This window comes from Anoplopoma fimbria, chromosome 3 (assembly GCF_027596085.1).
Source record: "Anoplopoma fimbria isolate UVic2021 breed Golden Eagle Sablefish chromosome 3, Afim_UVic_2022, whole genome shotgun sequence".
Lineage (NCBI taxonomy): Eukaryota > Metazoa > Chordata > Actinopteri > Perciformes > Anoplopomatidae > Anoplopoma > Anoplopoma fimbria.
In genome coordinates, this window is record NC_072451.1 from 2086566 (window position 1) to 2110044 (window position 23479).

Sequence of the window (23479 nt, forward strand, 5' to 3'; positions counted from 1 at the left end):
GTGTGTGTGTGTGTGTGTGTGTGTGTTGAGGAAAACTGTGGGTTTTGACTTTGGAAGCCATTTTTTTTTTTTTTTTTTTGGGTTGTTGAACACCGGCACCACACTGTTTGGTCTTCCAAAGAGGTGCACAGAGGCAGAATTATTGCATATTGCCTATGACAGTGATAACGACGCGCCGCATATTGGGATTATACTGCCGTGTGAAGTCTTGGCACCCAGCCTATTAAATATGCATGAATGTTTGAAATGAATTTTGGAGGATTTTTTCCCCCCTCTTCATTGTCAAACTATATAATCATATTCCTGTCTATTAAAATTCGGATGAATAATTTAAATGTATGACAGCAGCCAGGCTCTGAAAAGAGAAGGTTTCTGTTCAGCAGCTGGCAGACAAGGTTGCTTTTGATGAGCGATGCATGCTAAATTGACATTGTTGTGGTGGTGGTGGTGGTGGGGGGCGAGAAAAAAAAAAAGGCAAAGCAAAACAATAAAGAAAGAAAAAACAAGCCGCCGAAAATTTCACCCCTGTGAAATTTGACGCCACGACTTCAAAAGTGTGACACAGAAAACATATTGGCAGATATGAAATATTCAGCAAGGTTACAGCGAGGCTGCAGCAGGTGGAAGCGCACGTTCTGTTGGAAAAACACCTGTCAATCTGAGGTCGTTTCATACGCTTTAATACGAGTCAATGACTTTATCGGCATGACAGTTGTTGCAGAAACCAAGTGCACAATGTGGGCTACATTTTAACAAACAGAAAAAACAATCCTCAGCTTCCCAAAACCAAACACTCGTACTCTGTGTGTGCACACGTGGAGATTGACGGTGACGGCAGATTAAATCGTGTCGCTCTGTATCGAAAGCGTCCTCAGTGTGTTTGTCCTGTCGGGGAAACTTCACCAGAACAAAAAGGGAAAAAGATAAAAGAGACAACATACATATTGAAAATGAATGTAAAGGACAAATGGAAACCCTGAAAACATGTCAAATTATAATAGCTGTGTTTCCAGACGCTGTCTATTCATTTAGCTGAGTTTAATAAATGTATGGCTTCCTTTTCAAAAAATGACAACACAAATGGTGTTGTCTTGTACATTTTGGAGAAAACATAACTCCAGTACACAAAGTGCCATGTTGTTGGACCACTCACACACAAGTCAGGGAGCTGGTTGACGTGGATTAAGGGGTAAACAAAGTGAAAGACTTTAAAGGGACAGTTCACCCCAAAATCAAGATATACATATATTTCCTCTAAACTATGGTGCTATTCATCAATCTAGATGGTTGTGGTCTGAGTTGCAGAGTGTTGTAGATATTGGCCAGAGAGACGTCTACCTTTGCTTTCATATAATTGGACTAGATGTAACTTGTTGCTTGTGAAAACTTGTGAATACTTGCATACAAAACTCAACAGCAATGTTTCTTTCCAGAAATCAGGACCCGTTAACTCAAGATCATCCACAGACCTTGTAGAACATCAACTCCTGGACACCAGTCTCGTGAAAGCATGAGATGTAAACAAACAAACACAGGACTTTCATCCAGGAGACCGCACGGGGGTATTTGACTAGTTGGGAGTGAGAATGTGTTGAACACCAGAGACCAGGATTGAAGTCTTGTGTTTTTCATGTGTGGTTATGTTTAGGCCACAAAAACACTTTCACTAAGAAACAATGATTCTGGGTGTACATTTTTTAAGAGTTCTATAAAAATGTTTGTGAACCAAACAGTAAATGTGCTTGAAACCAATACAAAAGAGACTAAAAACATTCTTCATTATTTTCGCACTGAAAGCTATTCATTTCACATTACATATTATATTTAACTCATTGTACCTATAGAAAAAGTATTCATCGGTGAATCTTTAAAGACATTTGTTTTAAATAGTAACAATAAAAGCAAAGAAAAAAATCATTAATCATCATCATTGACATTTTACTACCAAGATAAAATAAAGGTACAATACATTAGATATATGACTCTTCAGACTTTTTCCTTGCTCTGAGAGCTGATGCAGAAGATATACAAACTCCTGTGTCGGACCAGACTGAATCTTATATACATAGATATGGGGAATGAGATGGACTGGATGTGCACACACAGAGATGGAGAGATAGACCGCGGATGTGTGCGTGAGAGTCTGAGGAGACGGCAGAGTGCAAGCTTGAAAGCAAATGCAGAAATTGGAGATATAGCTGTGGGTGGAGGGCAAACTAACTTTGAACATTCATTGCAGTGAAGTTATTATCCGTCCTCTCTAGAGGTCACAGCCGAGGCTGCTGGGAAGGCTTCTCAAACAGGGAAAAAAAACTCACCCACATATTGAACTCGCAGAGCACGATATGAGCCTTCACTTATTCCCCAGACTTCAGAGGAAATGTCCTTTATACCCTTTTCTACCAAATTTAGTGGCATTAAGCAGTTTTTTCAGTAGTCAGTAGACGGGTTTGACTTTCTTGTTTTCTCTAGTGTGTCACGTCCAGGCGGAAACCTCCAGTTCTGCCAAGTGAAGCCAATGCGGAAGTGTCTTAAAACCTGCATTCTCTCTGCTGTCCACCAGGGGGCGACTCCTCTGGTTGTATAGAAGTCTATGAGAAAATGACTCTACTTCTCTCTTGATTTATTCCCTCAGTAAACATTGTAAACATGAGTTTATGGTCTCAATCTCTAGTTTCAAGTCTTCTTCAATACAGCATGATGTTCATTTAGTAAATGATGCTCCATTTAGAGTCAAACAGACCATAAAGCAGGGTATTTTTTTATATGACCACCAGAGGGGGCAAAAGTACAACATTTTCATTTTTATACTTTTTTACTTTAATAGAATATATTTAATAATCAAAGCTTCGACACCCTTCTTACAAACAATGCAGAATTGTATTCACAGTATTTTGTAAACAATTTTCGCACTTTCTTGCCGAACTTGCGCTTACAAAAATCCTTCAAATCTGCTAGAAGTTAAATAAAAAGTGCAGATTGTGTGTATCCACCTTCCAGTCTCTGTTGGGTTTTATTGTGGATCTCCAATAACAGTATATTATTTACAGTAAGCAGTAATATGACATATATATATACTGTTTAAACTCTTCAATAAAATGAATTACGAGCTGTTTTATTTAATTATTCATTGTATTATTTAACACCAACTGACTTCTGGGAGACTGGATAAAAGTGCATTATAGTCTTTGGTAAGTGCATTACATACAGAGTTTAGACTTACAATAGGGGTTAAAGGTGATCATAAAAACATACAAACATTTCTTCAAGAGTCTTTTGTATATGTTCTGGCGTGAGAATGGGAATCAATCCCATTCAAAAGCTCCGTACCCACCCGCTGTGGGGCTATTAACAGCCAGAAAGCAGCTCGATACTGAACCCACAACACCTGAACAACAGAATTCACAGCCAATAACGTTTTGAACCCAGCAGCCTCACGTCTCCTCTCAACATTTAACTTATATATACAAGTATAAATATATAAATATATATATATATATATATATATATATATATATATATATATACAAAAGTACGTATATGAACATAAAAACACAACAACAATGAAATGGAATTAAAAGAGCAGAATGAACATCAAAGACAGATTTGTGTTTCAAACCTGCTGTTGAGGGTCTGAGACTGTTTTTCTCTGTATTCACTATTTTAGTAGTTGTCTACATGGTGCATTGTCTTTTTTGACACATCCTGTATGTTTACGTCTTTGTCTTTTGAAGTAAAGGGAATGGAGAATGCATTTAATGTGTTTTTTGTGTTGGACCATCTGCACTGTGCATGCACTTCATTCGTGATCGTACACCTCACGTATCAACCCATTCAGCACCAACTGTTCCTCTGGAGTCCTCCGCTCAATAAGTTGGCAACAAATGCAAAAACCTGCGAGATCAAAGAGAATATCAGGCCGCTAATTCCACTTCAGATCAGAGAGCAAGATCTTCAAATTAGGTGCAAGGTTTTGAAGTAAACGCTGTTTTGCCACCGAGTTTCATTTATTTGCAGCTCCAGCACCCTAATTGGCCCCAGAGGTGAGGAGGAGAGAGGAAGGGATTGGGCGGGGGTTTGCAGACCCAGAGCCAGCTATCCATCTAATATGTGCGCTAATAAAACAGTCTGGGGAGAAATTGACATTTCGGTGCAAAAAAAAGCGAGGACGTGTAAGATCGGCTAGTGGCCAAGCAAAGAGCCCTGTGGGACTCTGAAAGCAAACTCAATATTTCACATCATATTAATTAGACTCTGCATAACAGATCTTCAGACCGTTTGTCACAAAATATTTGCAGACACAGAATTTGACCTCTGTTGCACATGCAGAATGTTTTCATCCTGACGAAGCACCTGCATGAACAACATTGATGAGGATACAGGTTCCTTGTTGCTGTTTCAATGGGTTTTTTTTATGTTTTTATGGGGGTTTTTTTACACAGGATGCAGTGGCAGTAATTGCTGTTATCAAATGTCTTCATACTTTAATACATGCAAACCACAATGTTAGGTGGTGGCATTTTGGCTCGCACCGGCCAGCGTTATCAGTGCCGAGGGTTTTATCACACAACACCCTCTCCGTGCTTTTATCACTCCGCTCGCAAAGGGCAAATAAAGGTTGGGTATTTGATAAAATAAATTATCACGGGTTGTTTACTTTAAGCACGGTCCGTCCACAGAGCCGTGCATTCCCTCTCAATTCAGCAAAGCAAGCCTTCTTTTGCAGCCAGGGTAATAAAAGGTGAGCTGGGTGGGGCTGTTTGTGTCTGGAAAGTTGTATTTCAATGAATAAAATCTACTGTAATTTGGAGATATTGAACCATACATAGTTGCAATTTGTCTCCCTGAAATGGGATTGATTTGGGAAATGTGTGGAATTAACGCATCATGTGCAATCGAATGTGGTTACTGCAGAACTCGCGATGCAAAGCAAAGATACAAGTGACTGTTGAATTATTTCATTTATGTCAGCAAGCTGTTGTTGGTATTTTCATTTTTTTTTAAGCTGTGATAGCAGCATATTAAAGGCATTGCATGTTTAGTGGTTGGTCATATTTGTCCTATACTTTTGTTTAAACTTATTACATTTCCATCATCCTCAGCTGCACTTTGTTCACACACTGATCTAACATGATGAACATGGTAGACATTATACTTGCTTAACATCACCATGTTAGCATTGTCATTGTTAGCATCTTGATGCATCACTTGTATATAGAGCACCACAGAGCGGCTAATGTGGCTGTAGACTCTTATTTTGAAGGCCTTTACACACCGAAGGCTTTTTTTTCGTACTCTGAACGCTAATATATATTTTCGAATTGTTAAATACTAAATATAAAAACATACGCCATAGTGTACAAAAACAAGGGGACTCAGGAGTCCAAACAAAGACAGCAAAACCTCGTAACTCCAGACAAAGGCGGTGTATACCAGATCAACTCCTTCCATTCTTACCTTTCACAATAAAAGCCCTGGGTTTACCAAATGGAGCTAAAATTCACCCAGAGCTTTGTTGACCTGGCTGTGGTTTAAGGGCGTCCATTGGTGAGGTTGCAACCAACTCAATACCCAGTGTGCGAAATACCAGGTGGCAATTGTGGGGGTCCAGTCTCGGACCCCGTTAGACCTCCCCTCACCCCGCCCTTTCCAAGCGTGTCAGAGAACACGTGTGTGTTTTGTCCATTCTGGGCTACTGTAGAAACATGGCGGTGCAACATGTGAAGAGGACCCACTCCTCATGTAGATATGAAGTAATCATTCTAAGCTAACGGAAAACACGACAATTCGTATTTCCAGGCGATTATATACCAGTGACAACACAGTGATGAATATTACGTTTCATTTCTGGCAACTAAAACACCCTCAATTCTGGCCCTTTAAGTACAATATATCCTTATCTAAGAAGCTTAACCTTGAAAAACAGCCCCCAGATAATTGTAGACAGTGGACCGGACTGTCTTTGTGCTTTCGGCCATATACAGTGTGTAAGACAGTAAGTAGCAAGTGGCTGCTTGGGGAGGAAACATCCAGACTCAGCAAGCTGTCGCTGGATAACAGAGTTGTAAAAGACAGAAGTGAGGAGGAGCGTGAGAAGCCGGGGTTTTGTTTTCCATCTGACACTGATGGATAGCTTAAGCCTGGATGAACCGGCGTCTGGACAGTCCGGACCTTTATGAAATCCTCAGGATTACTTGGAGGAAGGAGCACATCAACACCAAGTCACTCACATCCCCTGACTACAACATATACTGTATGTGGAGAGGAGAGACTGTATTACATTTGCATTGCACTGGAGGATTTGTTATTCTGCGTGTCGTATTACACAGCTTTGTTTGTAGCTTGTCCGCCATGTATTTACTACTTTATTCAAATAAGGGCTTTATAGAGGCGTATGTAATCCTTCAGTTGACCTTAAAGTCACCATGAAATGGAAAAAACAACTTTTTGAAAGTTGTTTGCTAATTTTTTTCACACAACAGTATAATCCTATGTAACAGTAAGTGTCAAAATATGAAAAAACAAGAAGAGTGTTTTCTCCCTGCTTGAAAAAAACAGCAGGGAGCTGATGCTTTTTGTTGAACGTGTGGAAATAAAGCTCTTTTATATCTTTGAAATCTCACCTTATTAAACTTTTGATTGATCCTCCTTGCATTACGTCCTGCTGCAACATCCCCATTCAACGCGAGAACATCAAATTAACGAGCCAAAATGCTTTTTCACCTCCTGTAGATTGAAGATATGTGCTTTGCATCTGAATATGGCATTATGTGAAATTACGACACAGATAAAAGTAAAAAGGAATAACTATTTACGAGCTGCAGTGTTATGAAACCAATGAAACCCACTGTTTCAATTTGACTAAAGAAAGTCCTTGAACTAGTGAAATTCCACTGAAATTATGTCACATTTTACTTTTCATGCAACCAGGTTGTTTTTGAAGATGAATATTTTTTGCAGCGTGTGTCTTTCACCCACGCTTTGTGTGATCAAGGTCTTCCCTGATGAAGAACATGCAGTGGCAGACTGGAGCCAGCTACCATGTTGGAGGACGCTCCTGCTCTGTCAAAAAAAACCTCAAAACTCAATGCCAACTCAATGCCTCCTCACCAAGGCCTGCTATTCATGCAGCTGGAAACTCTCCCACATGCTGTCAGTGGAAACACAAGGGATGACCGTGGGCTTTTTTTCAAAAGATATTTAAAAAGAAAAAAGAAAAAGGAAACAGAAAAGGCAGAACTGTTGCTGTCAATGCGATCAAAGGGATTTTGGCAGGGAAGAGGGAAGTTTCACACGATGATTGGGCGTCCATAAAAAGAGCTTAAGTCATCGTGAGTGTGCAGTCCTTCATGTTTGGTTTGTAGTGACTATATCAAACCTCTGAAACCTTTCTGTGATATTCTTTTTGGTCGTCACATCCTAGCGTAGGGAGGATGGAAGGACAGCAGCCGATGCTCCATCCTCTCCTCTGCAGAGGATTCCCCTCAGCTTCATGTTGAGTTACTAACTGCTGCCTCACAGTGACTGATTTTCCAGATATTGAAGAAGAACGTTGCACCTTCTATGACATACCTGGTCTTGAAATGCATACTGCAAATCATATACATAAACTAATCAAGCACCACCTGATTTTAGGTGATTTCTTTGCTGATTTCACAATGATTTTTATGCCCTGCTGTACCATCCGTACAAACACGCTTTATGCAGCTGAGTTTTGCACAAACATTGTAAAGGATATTTTAAATCCTTGTTGAAACCCCAAAGTTTACAACCACAATGAAATGTCGGTCTGAAATGTGAGGCAGCATGTGTGAAATGGTGCAAGACACATCTGATATGATCCATTAGATTTAACAGTGCAGCCATACAATAATAGGGTATTGGGTTTGAATACACCGTGCATGAGGCTGAATTACCAAATGGGATGAGTCTTCCCCAGGGCCCCTTAAAAAAACATACATTTACTGCAAAGCAATGGGTTTATGGGACTTTGATTACTTGTAACAGAGATGTTATGACATGATAAAGGCCAAGGTGGGTCCTGCTTTATCGCCTAATCTTGAGAGTCTACTTTGAAGAGCGTCCCCGTGCCAAGATCTAGTCATGAGACCTACATCGTTCCAGCCGGCTTTACTTACAAGGTGTATATTTGTAATATGATTTTGGATTAATCATATTACCACACAGTGAACCTGGAGCAGGGGTAGTATTCTATCACCAGGAATGGAGGACATAATGAGGGCTCAGCAGTTTCTTTTTGTCCCACGGCCCTCTAACAGATATGACCAAGCAGTGTATGTATTAAATAAGGAAAATACAGAATGTATGCATCTCATGTTGGTCTTTGAAATGTAGCTTTGAAGCTAATCAAATAAATAAATAACTCTTCATTCATTTAGTGGAAATGAAAATGAAGTAAAAGAAGAAAGGACAGGTTGAATAAAGATTTCTTAAGCCTACAGACTAAACACAATCTTGTAGCATGTCAGTGATAGAAAGTTATTTTGACACAGCAGTGAGTCATTTGCAGACTATAAATAAAGTCTGGAAGTGGTTACAATAAAATTCAGGAACTACCAACTACCAATCATAATAGGAAAATGTACTAACTAATGTCCTTCTCAAGAAAACCTTCTTGGAAACAGATTATTTATTCAGTTTTCAAGCTCTAGCGTACGTAAATATTTGTAAATATGATTCAATGAAAACTGAAATAAATATGAGAGACTGTATGCCATTTTTTTATTTACACAATAAATGTTATTCAGTTACACTTTCATAATATGTTTCCTATTTTTATCTACTTTGGGACCCCCTGAGAAAAAGTGTCACATGATTAAAAAGTTACTAACCAAACTATACTTTTGTGACTTAATTGGCTAAACATGATCATACAGCGACACCTGCTGGAAGAAAGACTGTATTACAACACAGTGGAAATAATGGAAGATTCAATTCAATTCAATTCAATTCAGTTTATTTTGTATAGCCCAGAATCACAAATTACAAATTTGCCTCAGAGGGCTTTACAATCTGTACACATGCACAAGATGAATTTTAAATTAATTAACCTTACATTGTAAATTTTTATTCTGTACATTTTTATTCCTGTTCTATCTTTATTTTGTTGTATAGTATGTGTATTTATTGTCTGTGTAGTTGTATAGTATGTGTATTTATTGTCTGTGTAGTTGTATAGTATGTGTATTTATTGTCTGTGTAGTTGTATAGTATGTGTATTTATTGTCTGTATTTATTGTCTGTGTAGTTGTATAGTATGTGTATTTATTGTCTGTAGTTGTATAGCTGTATTTATTGTCTGTGTCTGTGTAGTTGAGCTGCTGCAACACTTGAATTTCCCCCATGGGGATCAATAAAGGAATATAATAAATTGCAAAAATTTAATGAAAACAAATTTTACATCAGCTGGTGTTAATTATTATAATTAAAATATCAGTGCCCTTCAAAAAAACTCCCTATACCAGTCATGTCATATATAACCAATCACATCTTCCCTTCATTCCAGCTCGACCAATCAGAATCGAGCATGTTCAGAGGTGGGCGTTCAGCTCACGGGTGTCCAAAGTTGCTGTAGAGCTCCATTGCGGATGGATGCGCCTAATCAACGCAGAGCGCGGCTGTGAGATCTGTCTACTGCGCAGGTGCGGCGGCCATTTTATGATGCGCGCAACTGTCCAAATGTTGCAACTGCGCTGCTCCTGAGAGGACACATGTTCAGGATGCACAGCCGGAACAATGTGGCTTTATTAACAACAGAGGATTAAAATTGTGTTGTTTTTTTGAGCCGAACATTTATTGTTATATATAATTTAAATATTCAGCAAAAGAAAAAAGCAATGTTTCGACAAACGAAGGCGGTTCTCCGGAAACTTCGACATCTGAGGTAAATAATAAGTAATAAGCGTGAATGTACTCTTTGTTGAGTGTTGCTAATTCATTAAATGCAATTTGTTTGTGCTGTTTACGTCATAATGTCGCGACAACATTCACTGGATAAGAAAAGGATGCTTTGACCTCTGTGGAAATGTTGCATTGTTTTATACTGATGCAACCGCACATAGGAACCAATGTTCAGCCTCCTGACAGCAGTCTCCACACGAGCCCACATTGGTGTAACACCGCGTTATGTTACCATTCATTCTATATGTGTGTGTGTGTGTGTGTATATATATATGTGTGTGTATATATATATGTGTGTGTGTGTGTGTGTGTGTGTGTGTGTGTATATATATATATGTGTGTGTATATATGTGTGTGTATATATATATATATGTGTGTGTGTGTGTGTGTATATATATATATATAGTATATATATATCAATACTATATATGTAATATATATACATATATATGTGTGTGTATGTGTGTGTATGTATATTTATATATATACATATATATATATATATGTGTATATGTATGTTTACATGTATGTATATGTATGTATACACATATATATAAAACTGTTATACTAGGGTGGGTATATATATATATATATATACACATAAATATATATATAGTTGAGTGTCTTCCGTATTGTCTGACACATCCACACAGTATATATAGCATATATATATATATATATATATATATATATATACGGAAGACACTCAACGCTGTAAAATCTGGAGATACGAAATCTGCTTTTGTTTGTGCAAAGATGGGCGATTTATTCTTTATGCTATTAACTATTTTCTTCTCCCAGTTTTAATGGACAGCAGCATGCATGGAGGCTCAAGAGCACTTCAGCAAAAGAGAGGGCAAGTCAGTACCAACCAGGACAGAAAATCAATGGATTTACAGTCAAAGAGGTAAACTTAGCTTGATTATAAAGTAATGTATGAAAAATACTCTGCAAGTAAATCAGCCATTTTCTGGTTGAATTTTAAAAGGACGAACCATCAATTATGATTTAATTGTACAACTTTGTTCAGATTGCTTCAGATCAGACCTTGACCCTTAATGGAAGTGTCTACTTCTATCAAACAAATGGTAATTTAAGATGCTAATTCTGTTTTTGTTTTTTTCACAGGTTGTAGTTGTCCCTGACTTGTTTCTCACAGCAGTGAAGTTAAGCCACGATAAAACTGGAGCTCAGTACCTCCATGCAGCCAGAGATGACTCCAATAACCTCTTCAGGTTGGTTGAAATGTGTTCCAGCACTACCACTTATTTATATATTTTCTCCGTATTCACACTTAACCGCAGCATGACTTTGAAATGGTTTGTTGATACAACAGCAGCTTAGTATCAGCACATCCTTGTACAAAAGAAACAAACGCTCAGATGTTTCTTATACTTGTTTCAGTGTCCAGCTCAGAACGACCCCCATGGACAGCACGGGGGTCCCACACATCCTGGAGCACACGGTGCTTTGTGGATCTCAGAAGTATCCCTGCAGAGACCCTTTCTTCAAGATGCTCAACAGGTCGCTGTCCACCTTCATGAACGCTTTCACAGGTACAGAACATTAATCTGGACCTAAATGTACCAAGAGACCTGTGAGCAAAGAAGTTGGAAAAATGCATGTTTATAATCAATAGGAAATAAACCAGTGACGAAGGATGTAGTCCGTTTGACTTTTACCGTTTGAATGCTTGTACATGGAAACAATTTAGTGGTTTAGTTAACCAGTAGTTTTTATAATAGTTCTTAATAGTAGGACTTACTCTGTTAGACTTGTCCCAGTAGTATAGATTTTACAGGCCAGAATATATTGATATATATATATATTTGTATTCCAGCTGGTATGTTTGGACTCTTTTAAAGTTGAATTATAGTTATTTAAGTATTGAAAAAAAAAAAGTTTGATTGAACATAATCTTCCGTCATTATTTCCCTATTCAGCTTTAGAAGAAAATAAAAAGAGTTCCTCATATTTTTGGGTTCAGCTTTAGAAGAAAATAAAAAGAGTTCCTCATATTTTTTGGTTATTTCTTATGTTGTTGATGAGCTTTTTGCATGTGTTTGTGTCTGTTTGTTTGTTTGCTTCCTTGTGAACAGCCAGTGACTACACCATGTATCCGTTCTCAACCCAAAATGGGAAGGACTTCCAGAATCTTCTGTCTGTCTATCTGGATGCAGTTTTCTTCCCTTGTTTACGAGAGCAGGATTTCTGGTGAGTTTTGACTAAATGGCTCACTTTAATCTCACAAAGTACATAGCCAAAGCTAACTTTTGTGATTTAGTCTTTTAACATTAAGTTTCTCACTGTTTTGCCTAACAGTAAACAGACCAATAATTAGAAAAGATCACTTGGCCGGTCTGTAACGGTCTAGTTTGACTCTGTATGTCTTGATTTCTCAGGCAGGAGGGCTGGAGGTTGGAGAATGAAAACCCCACAGATCCCAACTCCCCTCTGGTGTTTAAAGGAGTGGTGTTCAATGAAATGAAGGGAGCTTTCGTAAGTACACACTTTCCCAGTCGGTGTCATTGATATTTCATATGCACAACAAATATCTGTTCTATACAATGTTTTGTTAGGTATTGTCACGGTGTAAAATCGGCAACATTTTATCCAGAAATTAGTTTGTCCTACTTATTATACTAATACATTCATGTAATGTACAACTACAACACAGATAAACAGTTTTCTTTTTGCTTTTCTTAAAGAAAATATATTGTGATCAAGTAAAAACAAAGCAAAGCTGCACAAGGAAAACAAGGACAAGGACAGATAAAAACATGAACCACGGAACGCATCTGGTCCGACACCCAGTGACTGAGGGGACTGTTAAGAAAAACAAACGGACAATTCTTTCATAAAATACAATTTATTGATATAACCATGCAATATCCTCAGCTAGATAACAACAACGGCATAATGCTACTGTTTCCAAATAAAAAAATATTGGTATTAATCAGAGCACTCACATAACAAAGCAGTAGCAGGGCACTAAATATATTTTGAATTTATGAAATATTCTCCGTCAAATCATCCGGGCAGGGTCTGTAGAAACAGCTGTTTGTGTCTCTCAGAATCTGACATAATAATTTGTGAGTGTCTTCGTGTGTTTTTTTTATTTTTACAGTCGGAGAACGAGCGCGTGTACGCCCAGCACCTCCAGAACAAGCTGTTTCCAGACCACACCTACTCCGTGGTGTCGGGAGGGGAGCCTCTAGCCATCCCCGACCTCACATGGGAGCAACTCAAACAGTTCCACGCCACACACTACCACCCCAGCAACGCCAGGTAGAGCAACGCACACTCACACAGCCTGGAAGAGAACAGGAAATATGTAGTGTTATGTTTCTATCAACTCCTGCAGATCATTCTGGTATTTGTTGTTTTTTAAAAAAATATTTTCTGCTAGTTTAAAGCATAAACCCAGTGTCATGGTGTCAAACGTTTGAAACAGACAGTCAGTTTTTTTCCCTCTCCATCCATATGATAAAAGAAAAAAGAGTTCTTATCATTCTTAAAAAGACACATGCTGCAGTGACGGGACAGAAAACATGCAGCTTTTAAGATTTGACTTATTTGTTTATAAAAAAATTCCCTAAAAGAAACTTCAATGCATTCTTCAGATTCTTCACTTATGGAGATTTGCCGTTGGAGCAGCACCTGGAGCAGATTGAACAGGAAGCTCTGTCCAAGTTTGAACGCATCAACCCGAACACCGAGGTCCCGTCCCAGCCGCACTGGAGCAGCCCTGTGAGTTCATAATACAGATATATATTAATATTATTATTTCACATCATCATGTATTTTAATTATCACTTGCATGCATGGTTCCATTGTTTTTATTTTTAGAAACAGAAATGTGTTGAATAGTCAGTGTGATCTCACTGTGAGTCTCCTCGGTTTCCCAGAGAGAAGACCATGTGACCTGCAGCCCTGACGCCATGGCTCCAGATCCAGCCAGGCAGGACACGCTGTGTGTGAGCTACCTGCTGGGAGAGTAAGATCACATCATCGCTCTCTTATCTCCTGCTGGGTTTCACAGACATTTGTATTTTCTCATTTTAGTAGGATGGCATTTATGAGATTCTGAACTACAGATTCTGCATCCTCTGTTTTTTCTGATCTCATTTGACCCTTGTTCCAATCGTTGAGTTGACAGATTTTCAGGGGGTTTCTTCCTAGAGTTCTCTTTAAAAAGTGAAGCCTTGACTCTGCTCTGTTATTCAGTAACACCTGATCTCTTCTGTTTTCTCTCTGCAGCATCACGGACACCTTTGAAGGATTCACCCTCGGCCTGCTCTCGTCTCTGATGATCTCTGGACCAAACTCTCCCTTCTACAAGGCTCTCATCGAACCCAAGATAGGAACCGACTTCTCTTCTGTCGTAGGGTGTGCACATTTGAGGCTTTGAGATAATAACAGCAAACCTGTAATTTACTCAGATGGGATCAGTTACGACTTGATTTCACTTGTGTGGTTGAAAAGCTAACTTATTGTCCAGCTCATCTTTGGGATAAAACAAATCATCTAAAAGGGAAATATCACCAACTTAAATGTGGATTTGAAATTAGCATTGATGCTAAATGTAGTCCGTAGAAGCCATACATTTTCAGCGTGCAATATATTGACTGAGAAAGCCGAGTTCTCCTGCTTGCAGAGCCGTGGTTGCAGTGCCTACATTTACCAGGATGCATTGCAAATGAGCTTCTGACGCCTGGAGGCTATATCCTCTTTTATGACTACAGCAGCTGCAGCCTTGGCATCTCTCTGCTACATTTCTTCTGCCGTATTCTCTGGCTTTAATAAATACAGCCAAAAAACATGTATCTTTGTCCATAACGTCCTCTCAACTTGTGTTTTGGGATTTCATTTTCGCTGTTGCAAATGTAGCTACAAGCGGAGAGAACGAGGAAGTAGCCTGAGATATCCTGTAGTTCTTTCTTGCAATCAACTACGTCACTTTCACTGCAAATGACGGAGTTGGATGCAGGAAGAGAAACATATTTTTCAGCTGCAATCTCAGCTTCCTCGGTCAATAGAGCAGCTACTGAGTGATTTATTTCCTCAGTCGACAACATTTATCATCAGCACCCTTTTGGAAATCCACATAAAAAGTGTTTGACCTCTTGTCTTTGATACAGTGCTGTTTAGCATCCATGACTTTCATGCAGAGCGTGTTGAAATGTCCCGTTGTGCAGATACGATGGCAGCACCAAGGAGGCGTCGTTCAGCATCGGCCTGCAGGGGATGGCCGAGGAGGACGCGGAGAGAGTGAAACAAATCATCAGCCAAACCATCGATGACATCATAGAGTAAGTACCCCCGTCATACTGGGTACTTTGGCTTTTATTTTATGGCTTGATATTAAATATGCACTCCTTGGTTTGAGGAGTACAACTCAAAGTTGCTGACGGAATAATTTATTTGACGAATCAAATCTTGGTTTAATTAAGCCATAAAATATTTGATGAAACTGTCTATCATTCAAATTTGCACTGGTTTAACTGGTATTACTTCTTTTAATATTGCATAATATTACATTTATGTTTTACATTTAGATTTCATGTGCAATATTTATTTTTATTATACAATGTGCAATATTTTTTCTTCTACTTCTTCTCAGTATCACTGACAAAATCACCCTCAATATCATGCTCTATATTACTTTTCTATTATAGTTTCTATTAGGCACTGGTGTTGTATGACTTCTTATACACTTTATATTTTTACTCTTGTATTAAATCTTTGTTGCTGTCATTTACTTTTACTTTATTTATTTAACTTACTCTTATTGTCAGTAAAACATCGTTCACACTTATGAACTGTTATTCTATTGTTCATATATGTTTATATATAAATAGTTTTTTGCTTTTATTTCTGTAATCTTTAATCAAACTCTGGCAGAAGAATTTTCCTCCGGGATTAATAAAGTTCTTTCTTATCTCATCTTATTAACTAGAGAAGGCTTTGAGGAGGAAAGAATCGAGGCTCTCCTCCATAAGATTGAGATCCAGATGAAACACCAGTCCACAAACTTCGGCCTGTCTCTGGCCTCGGTGAGTTCACTGCTGTTTATCTGGAACCTTCATTTTGTTTCCACAACCACAAGGACACTACGCGTATTTATAACTCCTCATGTGGGAGGTATGTTAGCAATACTGAGGATGTTTGTGAGCAAGAACTCTTCTAAAACTCTTGTTTTCCTTAAAAACATGTACACATACCTCAAAATGTTTAATTAATTATATATATATGGGCCTGAGAATAATTAATCATGCCATGATTTCCAGAGCAGCTGTTTTTATGTGTTTGTTTCCTCGCTGTTGACATTTAGTTTGTGTGTTTTTGTGTGTGTTTTAAAGTACATAGCCTCATCGTGGAACCATGACGGCGACCCGGTGGAGCTGCTGCAGATCAGCGACAGCGTTGCCAAGTTTAGACAAGCCCTGGAGGAAAACCCCCGCTTCCTGCAGGACAAAGTCAAACACTACTTTAAGGTGAATGAAACCAGCTCTATGCAGTTTAATGCAGAGAGAAAAAGGACCGACAGCAGATTCATACAGTATCTTGATGTGATAAACTGGAGGATTGCAGGATTGCACTGACTCCGAGGAGTTGGGAATTTTGAGACAGGTGGGAGAGAGAGAAGGAAAAACATACATTATGTACTTGAAATATTTATTTTTCACTAACAAAATATAATAATTGATAATCTGTAAACCCCAAATCATGTAAAGGCCAAGTATTGCAGGGGTGTTCTATTGTTGGACCTCTTAAATGGACATGTACAGACTGTTCCTGTAATAAAATGTAATCTTTTATCCATCATCAAATACAGTAAAACTTTATTTTCCAGTTGTATTTATCAGGTGACATCTCCCAGCATCCTCTACAGTAAGAGGTCAAAGGTCACAACAGCAGCCCTGGTGCTAGTCTCTGTCTCCAGTGGCTCTACCTCAGGCCCTCTAGTTGAATTAAAAGCATTAAAGGCTAATTCCTGCTTTTTTTCTCCCCCTGTCCTTCGGCCCTGCAGGAGAACACTCACAGACTGACTCTGTCCATGAGCCCAGACGAGGCCTACCTGGAGAAGCAGGCCAAGGTCGAGGAGGAGAAGCTCCAGAAGAAGATCGACGCTCTGTCTGACAGTGACAGAAAAGAGATCTATGAGAAAGGTAACGATTATTTCACTATGTGGGGGATTCTCTTATTTCCTCCTTAAAATTCACAAAGCATGAATCAATAAAAACTAATTATTTGTCGCTGTTGAACACTCTTTGATCCTAACCCTATGAAATCACAGAAAACTTTATTGGCTGCTTGGTAGGGCACTCACTATAGAAAATATTTTCACCTTTTCTTCGAGAGAAGGGTAGGAGGGGGCAATATTTTATTTTATAGATATTTTGCAGTACTTTACCAGTCTTTTTTATTAGTTTTTATGAACATTTTTACAAAAATAAAAGCAATTCCAACAGATAAACACAATTACTGGATAAAAAAGAGACAGAGCGTCATGTGAATATACAGAAAACAGGTTCTTTAAAGTTGAGCAAGAGTTGGCCTTCAATATTTAAGAAGTTTCTTCAGGGAATTAGCTCTCAATTCTTTTTTTTTCTCTCAGTATTTGTCGATTAAATTGAATCTGATCAAACTGTTGTAAATTCTAATTCTTGATATCATTGTTTTTTTTTCTTCTTGGAAAGGTCTGGAGCTGCTGGCTGTTCAGAGTAAAACCCAGGATGCCTCCTGTCTGCCTGCACTCAAAGTGTCCGACATTGAGCCCACGATCCCCATCACTCCTGTTCACATCGGCACTGCAGGTACAGCACACAACACACCACAGTCCATATGGTGTTTTTGGCATCATCAAGAGCGTTTGGTGAAACTCTCCTAATCTCCACAGACGGAGTACCGGTTCAGTTCTGTGAGCAGCCGACCAATGGCTTGGTTTACTTCAGAGCCATGTGCAGCCTCAACACGCTGCCAGAGGACCTCCAGCTTTATGTCCCGCTCTTCTGCAGCGTTATTACCAAGTGAGTTCATCGGTCCGTCTGTAAGACCAGAACCAGATCCATAATACACTGATAAAGTTTAGAATTTGTCATTTTTTTGTCATCTATCATGTTTGTTTCCCTGATTGTGTCCATACTGAATGTACAACTTCACAAAAAACATATTGGAGGTAGTTTTTATGAAGCAGATTGAGCCAGTTAAACTTTTTTTTTTTCATTTATTTTGATGTTTCTTTATCGATCACAAGTTGAAAAGAGATTATAGAAGTTTGAGGCTCCAAAAGACTGACGTGGATCTTTGGGAAAAATGCTGCACCTCAATATCAGTATTAGTTTTACTGTAATTAAAGACAGAAAGACAGTTTCCTTTGTGTATATTTAGACTGTAAAAGCTTCCCAGCATGCAAAGCACATGTTACAGACTGGATGTGTTTTCTGTTTGTGTGATCAGGATGGGCTGTGGAGCTCTGGACTACAGGCAGCAGTCCCAGCAGAAGGAGCTGAGGACAGGGGGCATGTCCGTCTCCACCCAGGTCACACAGGACTCCACCCAGCTGGACATGTACGAGCAGGTCAGTGAATCTGTGTCTGAAACAACACACCGAAGCCCAGAAAGGAAACCTACTGATTTCAATCCCTAGTGCTCTGTGTGCCGATAACATATCAAGGTCCTGCTGCAACCCAAATCAGAAAATCAGAAATGTCCAGACCCGGCCTTCAGTCCAGTTTGGGTCCCTGATTTCGGCCTAGTGCATGCTGGGATATTCCCAAGCCCATTGCCTCTCACAATGAATTTTGTGACTCTCATTGGCTCTGTGCTCTCTGTTTCAGGGCGTCCTCCTGTCCTCCTCCTGCCTGGAGAGGAACCTCCCTCACATGTTTCAGCTGTGGAGCGACGTATTCAACAGGTTTGTCCTCCAACACTTCCTGTCACCTGCAGCTAGAGACCATACTGACACGAGTTCAAGTTCCAAAAGCAGAAAGAAAACTGACCTTGTTCTTACATCCGTCAAATCTTCTAGCCCCCACTTTGACGACGAGGAGCGCCTCAGAGTGCTGGTGATGATGTCAGCGCAGGAGTTGGCCAATGGGATCTCCTACTCTGGTCACATGTACGCCATGACCCGCTCAGGAAGACACCTGACTCCTGCAGGATACCTCAACGAGACGTTTGGTGGGATGGAACAGGTACTGAGCAGTAAATGCATAAGAAGTGATGATAGTTTCACTGACCTTGTGTCTTTTGAATCCTGTCTATATCAAATAGTGGTGATGTGTGGTGGGGTGTTTGTGTTGACATCTGCTGATTCTGATCACTTTGCAACTGCATTTTAGCCAAGATCTGACCAGTTTTATAATATACAATAGAGCGAAGAAAATGCAAAAGTGACAAAAATGAGTTGTAAAATGTTCTGTTTGAATTTTGTTAAATCAACTAAAAATGTATTTGATTATTTTATCTCTGTTTTATTTACATTATTCAGAAATGTGTTGTGGTACTCTCATTAACATTGTGTTAATGATTCAATGCTGTAGTGATAAGACTCTTTCTATGGGAGACCATTGTCTTCATGAGCTACATTCTTTACATGTGCGAGAGATATTTCTTGTTTTTCTTTCCATTCTTTTTGCTTCTCAGTGCCGACAGTTTCTGTTTTGTGTTTTGATTATTTGAACCTCAGGTGAAGTTTATGAAGAGGATAGCAGAGATGTCCGACCTCAGCCAAGTCATCCGAACATTACCCAGGATCAAGAAACACCTTCTAAACCCTGACAACATGAGGTGGGTTTATATTTACTGCTGATATCATTTTTTATATGTTCAGTATTAGAAGCACAACTTACTGCTTTTTTTTTTTTTTTCAGTCTCTAGATTCAAGATCTCTACATTTATGTTTTTGCAATTACTGCAATTTAACAAAATGACTTTAGGGTATATTTGCTGCATATCATCTTCTACTTTTTTCACTTTTATTTCAAACATTTCCTCCACATAGGTGTGCAATCAACTCCACTCCACAGAAGGTGTCTGACACAGCGGCACAGTTGGAGAGTTTTATGAAGGAAGTCGCTGGTAACAGGAAAACACGCAAACCTGTCAGAACGAATATTATTAAGGTAAGATATCAACAGACTGGACCAATGATCAAGGCAAAATATGTGTCATATTGAGTTGTTGATTAAATTAAATATAATATTTTATTTTGCTTTCCTTGTTGATTTTTTTTATTGCTTCATTAAAGAGGCCCCTAGACCCCCTGGACAACTCCGGACTGAGCAGGAAACTCATCTCAGTAAGTTCATCATTGCATTTCTTTTTTCATTTCTTTTATGTTTATATATTCCTGCCTTATTGAGCTTACTATAATAAACAAAACAGGAGAACTGTACTTTTAGTTCTTAATATGTATTAAGATTACCAGTCTGGTGATGAGAGAAACAATGCTGTTATGATCAGGCTTGGGGAAAGACATTATTAAGATACCAAAAAAAGGAACGTTAAACTGTCAGTTACAGACAAAAAGATGTAATCAGATATATATATATACATACACACACACACATACATCTGAAAGTAAAGAACGATAATACTACCATGCACATGCAGACACATTACAACACTTTCTGACACGAGTCTCACCTTATGGCCCCTAAGGTTAGTGAATATGCCAATTATTGGACTTCTTGGATGATGACAGCATTTTAAGAGCTGTAAAGCAGAACTTGCACTGTACTGTGATATTTCTTCATAAACAAAATAATTTCTTAATAATTTCAGCATTTTTCTTTTCCCTTGTCTTGATTTGCACGTCCAAAAGTTACTGAAAGTAATCAAGTTACATCATGATATACTTAAATACTTCCATTCAGTTACTGACTTCATTTTGTATTTAACAGCTAATTAGTAATTCTATCAGAATACATATTTAAATGATCGCTTCAGACCCTGCTTATGATTCATGAACGCCATAGTTGTCTACAACATACTGTTTATAAAACGACTCTGTACGTGAGCACCGTTACTGTCTAGTCTTGTTCTATTAATGATGAAACCCTTCTGAATCAGGATCAAGCAGTTTCTGTGTTTTTACTCTTTCATTTCACTTTTTCAGGAGGTGAATTTCCAGCCGTGTCAGATGAAAACGTTCTTCCAGATGCCCTTCCCTATAAACTTTGTCAGCGAGAGCATTCGTACGGTACCGTTCACCCACGAGGACTACGCCAGGTAACCACACCAGTGACACCACACCAGTGACACCACACCAGTGACACCACACCAGTGACACCACACCAGTGACAAGCCAAGACACTAAAATGTTTATTTCTTATATCCTCAGTGTTTTCTCTCTCGCTGTCAGTTTGTGCATCTTGGCGAGGATGATGACGGCGAAGTTTCTTCATGGAGAGATCCGGGAGAAGGGAGGAGCCTACGGGGGCGGGGCCAGGATGGGAGGAGGTCTTTTCACCTTTTACTCGTACAGGTAGGCAGAGATTCAACACACTGAATTTACACAGCGTTGAAATGCATCTTGTCAAAAAACTGTATACAGAAATAGTGTACCATAATAATTACTAATTTAAGTTTAATATTTCAAATATCCATTACACATGCCATCTCATTAAGGGATCGTCTTTCTTTAGAAACAAGTTGGTTCATAAGGAACATAAGAATTACAGCTGCAACAATAAGCAGATTGCTAGAAAATGTATCCACAATTATTTTGATTAACGATTTATTTGTTTTAAGTCCATTTTTGTCTTTAAATTCTCTGATTCCATCGTTCTTCTTATTCTTTCTATTCTTAATCTCAAGTATTTGAAAGATGGATATCTTTGGGTTTTTGACAGTTTCTTTATCATAACAACACATTTAAAGACTCCACCCTGCTCTTATTTTGTTATTTATCATTGTCTAAAATTGTTTAACCAAACACCAAATTGATTATTGAGAAAATAATCTATATATAAAACAGTGATCATTTGACTTTCACAATGTGTTGAGCCTCACCTTTGTGTCTCATTCGTCTCTAAGGGACCCGAACTCGGTGCAGACCTTGTCTGCGTTCCGTAGAGGTGTGGACTGGGCCAAGTCGGGACAGTTCACCCAGCAGGACATCGATGAAGCCAAACTGTCGGTGTTCTCAGCCGTCGACTCACCGGTGGCCCCCGCAAGCAAAGGTGAGACTCCCACTGAGTTGAATCAGACGAATGAAGTGAGGGAAGCGAAGGAGCTGTTTGTTACCTTTTCACTTCAAATCTTCTGTGGCTACCACTGTTGCCTCCAAGAAAGAGGTGCCAGGTTCAATTCCCGGGCTGGACGGCCCTTCTGTGTGGAGTTTGCGTGTTCTTTCCGTGTCAGTGTGGGTTCTCTCTGGGTTCTCCGGATTACCCAGTGACCCTGAACAGGATTAGTGGTTAAAGATGATATATATGGATGTTTTTATAGTGGGGAAAAAAAGGAAAAGATGAATTATTAATGAACATAACCGTTTGTTGCAGCCTTCAATTGTGTGCTTTGTCTTTTTGAATTGAAGCAGTTTGGGTTCTGCTGCTTTAAACGCCTCGTGATAGTTTTATCAGCGTGTGTTTGTGTTGCAGGAATGGGTCGCTTCCTCAGCGGCGTCACAGACGAGATGCTGCAGAATCACAGAGAGAGACTCTTCGCCGTCAGTCACAAGAGCCTGGTAGAAGTGGCCGAAAGGTAAATCTTTTGACATCATTTTAGATTTGTTAAGAAACAGTAATGGAGATAGAATGAAGAACTAGCAATTCTGCATTATAAAGAGTTTAAATGAAGTATAAAACAAGTCTTGCTCTCCTGCAGATACCTCGGTGTCGGCCAGAGGACGTGTGGTTTTGCCATCCTGGGTCCAGAGAACGAGACGATTAAAAAGGATCCATCATGGCTCGTAAAATAATCTGATCAGCAGCTGTTTTATAAATAAAAACTTTACTGGACTCGATATGTTAGAGCGACAAGACGTACTATGTACTGATTATTTAAAAAGAATGGCAAAAAAGATGAAGCTTGTGTTGTAGTCCTAATCTGATTCTTCAGATTACAATTTCTCTTTTTATATATTATGTTGTGTACATATTAATGAAAATATCATAACATTACAGTATATATTGGAAAAACTAAATCTGAGTCGGCTCTTTATTTGTGGTTATTTTGTGATTGTGTTTTTCTCTGCAGTATTATATAGATTATGTGTTTCCTCTGTAGTTCAGGAAAATGATTTTATCTATCAGACAATTCAGAGAATATACGAATATTAATAACACAATTATTTAATGTTTGAAGTAAGACAAAATTAATATAAAATATTATACTATGACATTTTTATAAATGTTTTCAACATGCTATATTATGCTTTTTTTGGACATGCTATACTATGACTTTCCTTATTTGTTCTGGATTACTGCACTATGACTTTTCAGTGATTTGTTTTAGACATTCTATACTAGGACTTCTTTGTATTTTTTTTCTACATAGTATACTACCACTTTTTTTGTATTTTCTTTCAAAACACTGAATTTTCTTA

At 38.7% G+C, this 23479-nt stretch overlaps 1 protein-coding gene across 1 annotated transcript; it reads left to right on the top strand.

Annotated features, from left to right (window-relative positions):
• The first annotated feature begins 9684 nt into the window (after nucleotides 1–9684).
• Nucleotides 9685–23077, top strand: pitrm1 (pitrilysin metallopeptidase 1). Its single transcript, XM_054627231.1, has 27 exons — nucleotides 9685–9904; nucleotides 10723–10828; nucleotides 11050–11156; nucleotides 11326–11477; nucleotides 12021–12135; nucleotides 12324–12420; nucleotides 13049–13209; nucleotides 13545–13671; nucleotides 13830–13918; nucleotides 14182–14310; nucleotides 15120–15233; nucleotides 15881–15977; nucleotides 16284–16418; nucleotides 16955–17093; nucleotides 17625–17741; nucleotides 17825–17954; nucleotides 18385–18505; nucleotides 18765–18841; nucleotides 18956–19121; nucleotides 19616–19716; nucleotides 19931–20051; nucleotides 20177–20227; nucleotides 21047–21159; nucleotides 21293–21415; nucleotides 21967–22112; nucleotides 22533–22635; nucleotides 22759–23077. Exons 1-27 carry the CDS (start codon nucleotides 9858–9860, stop codon nucleotides 22850–22852), a joined length of 3078 nt encoding a protein of 1025 aa, XP_054483206.1. The 5' UTR covers nucleotides 9685–9857; the 3' UTR covers nucleotides 22853–23077.
• The last annotated feature ends 402 nt before the right edge of the window (nucleotides 23078–23479 follow it).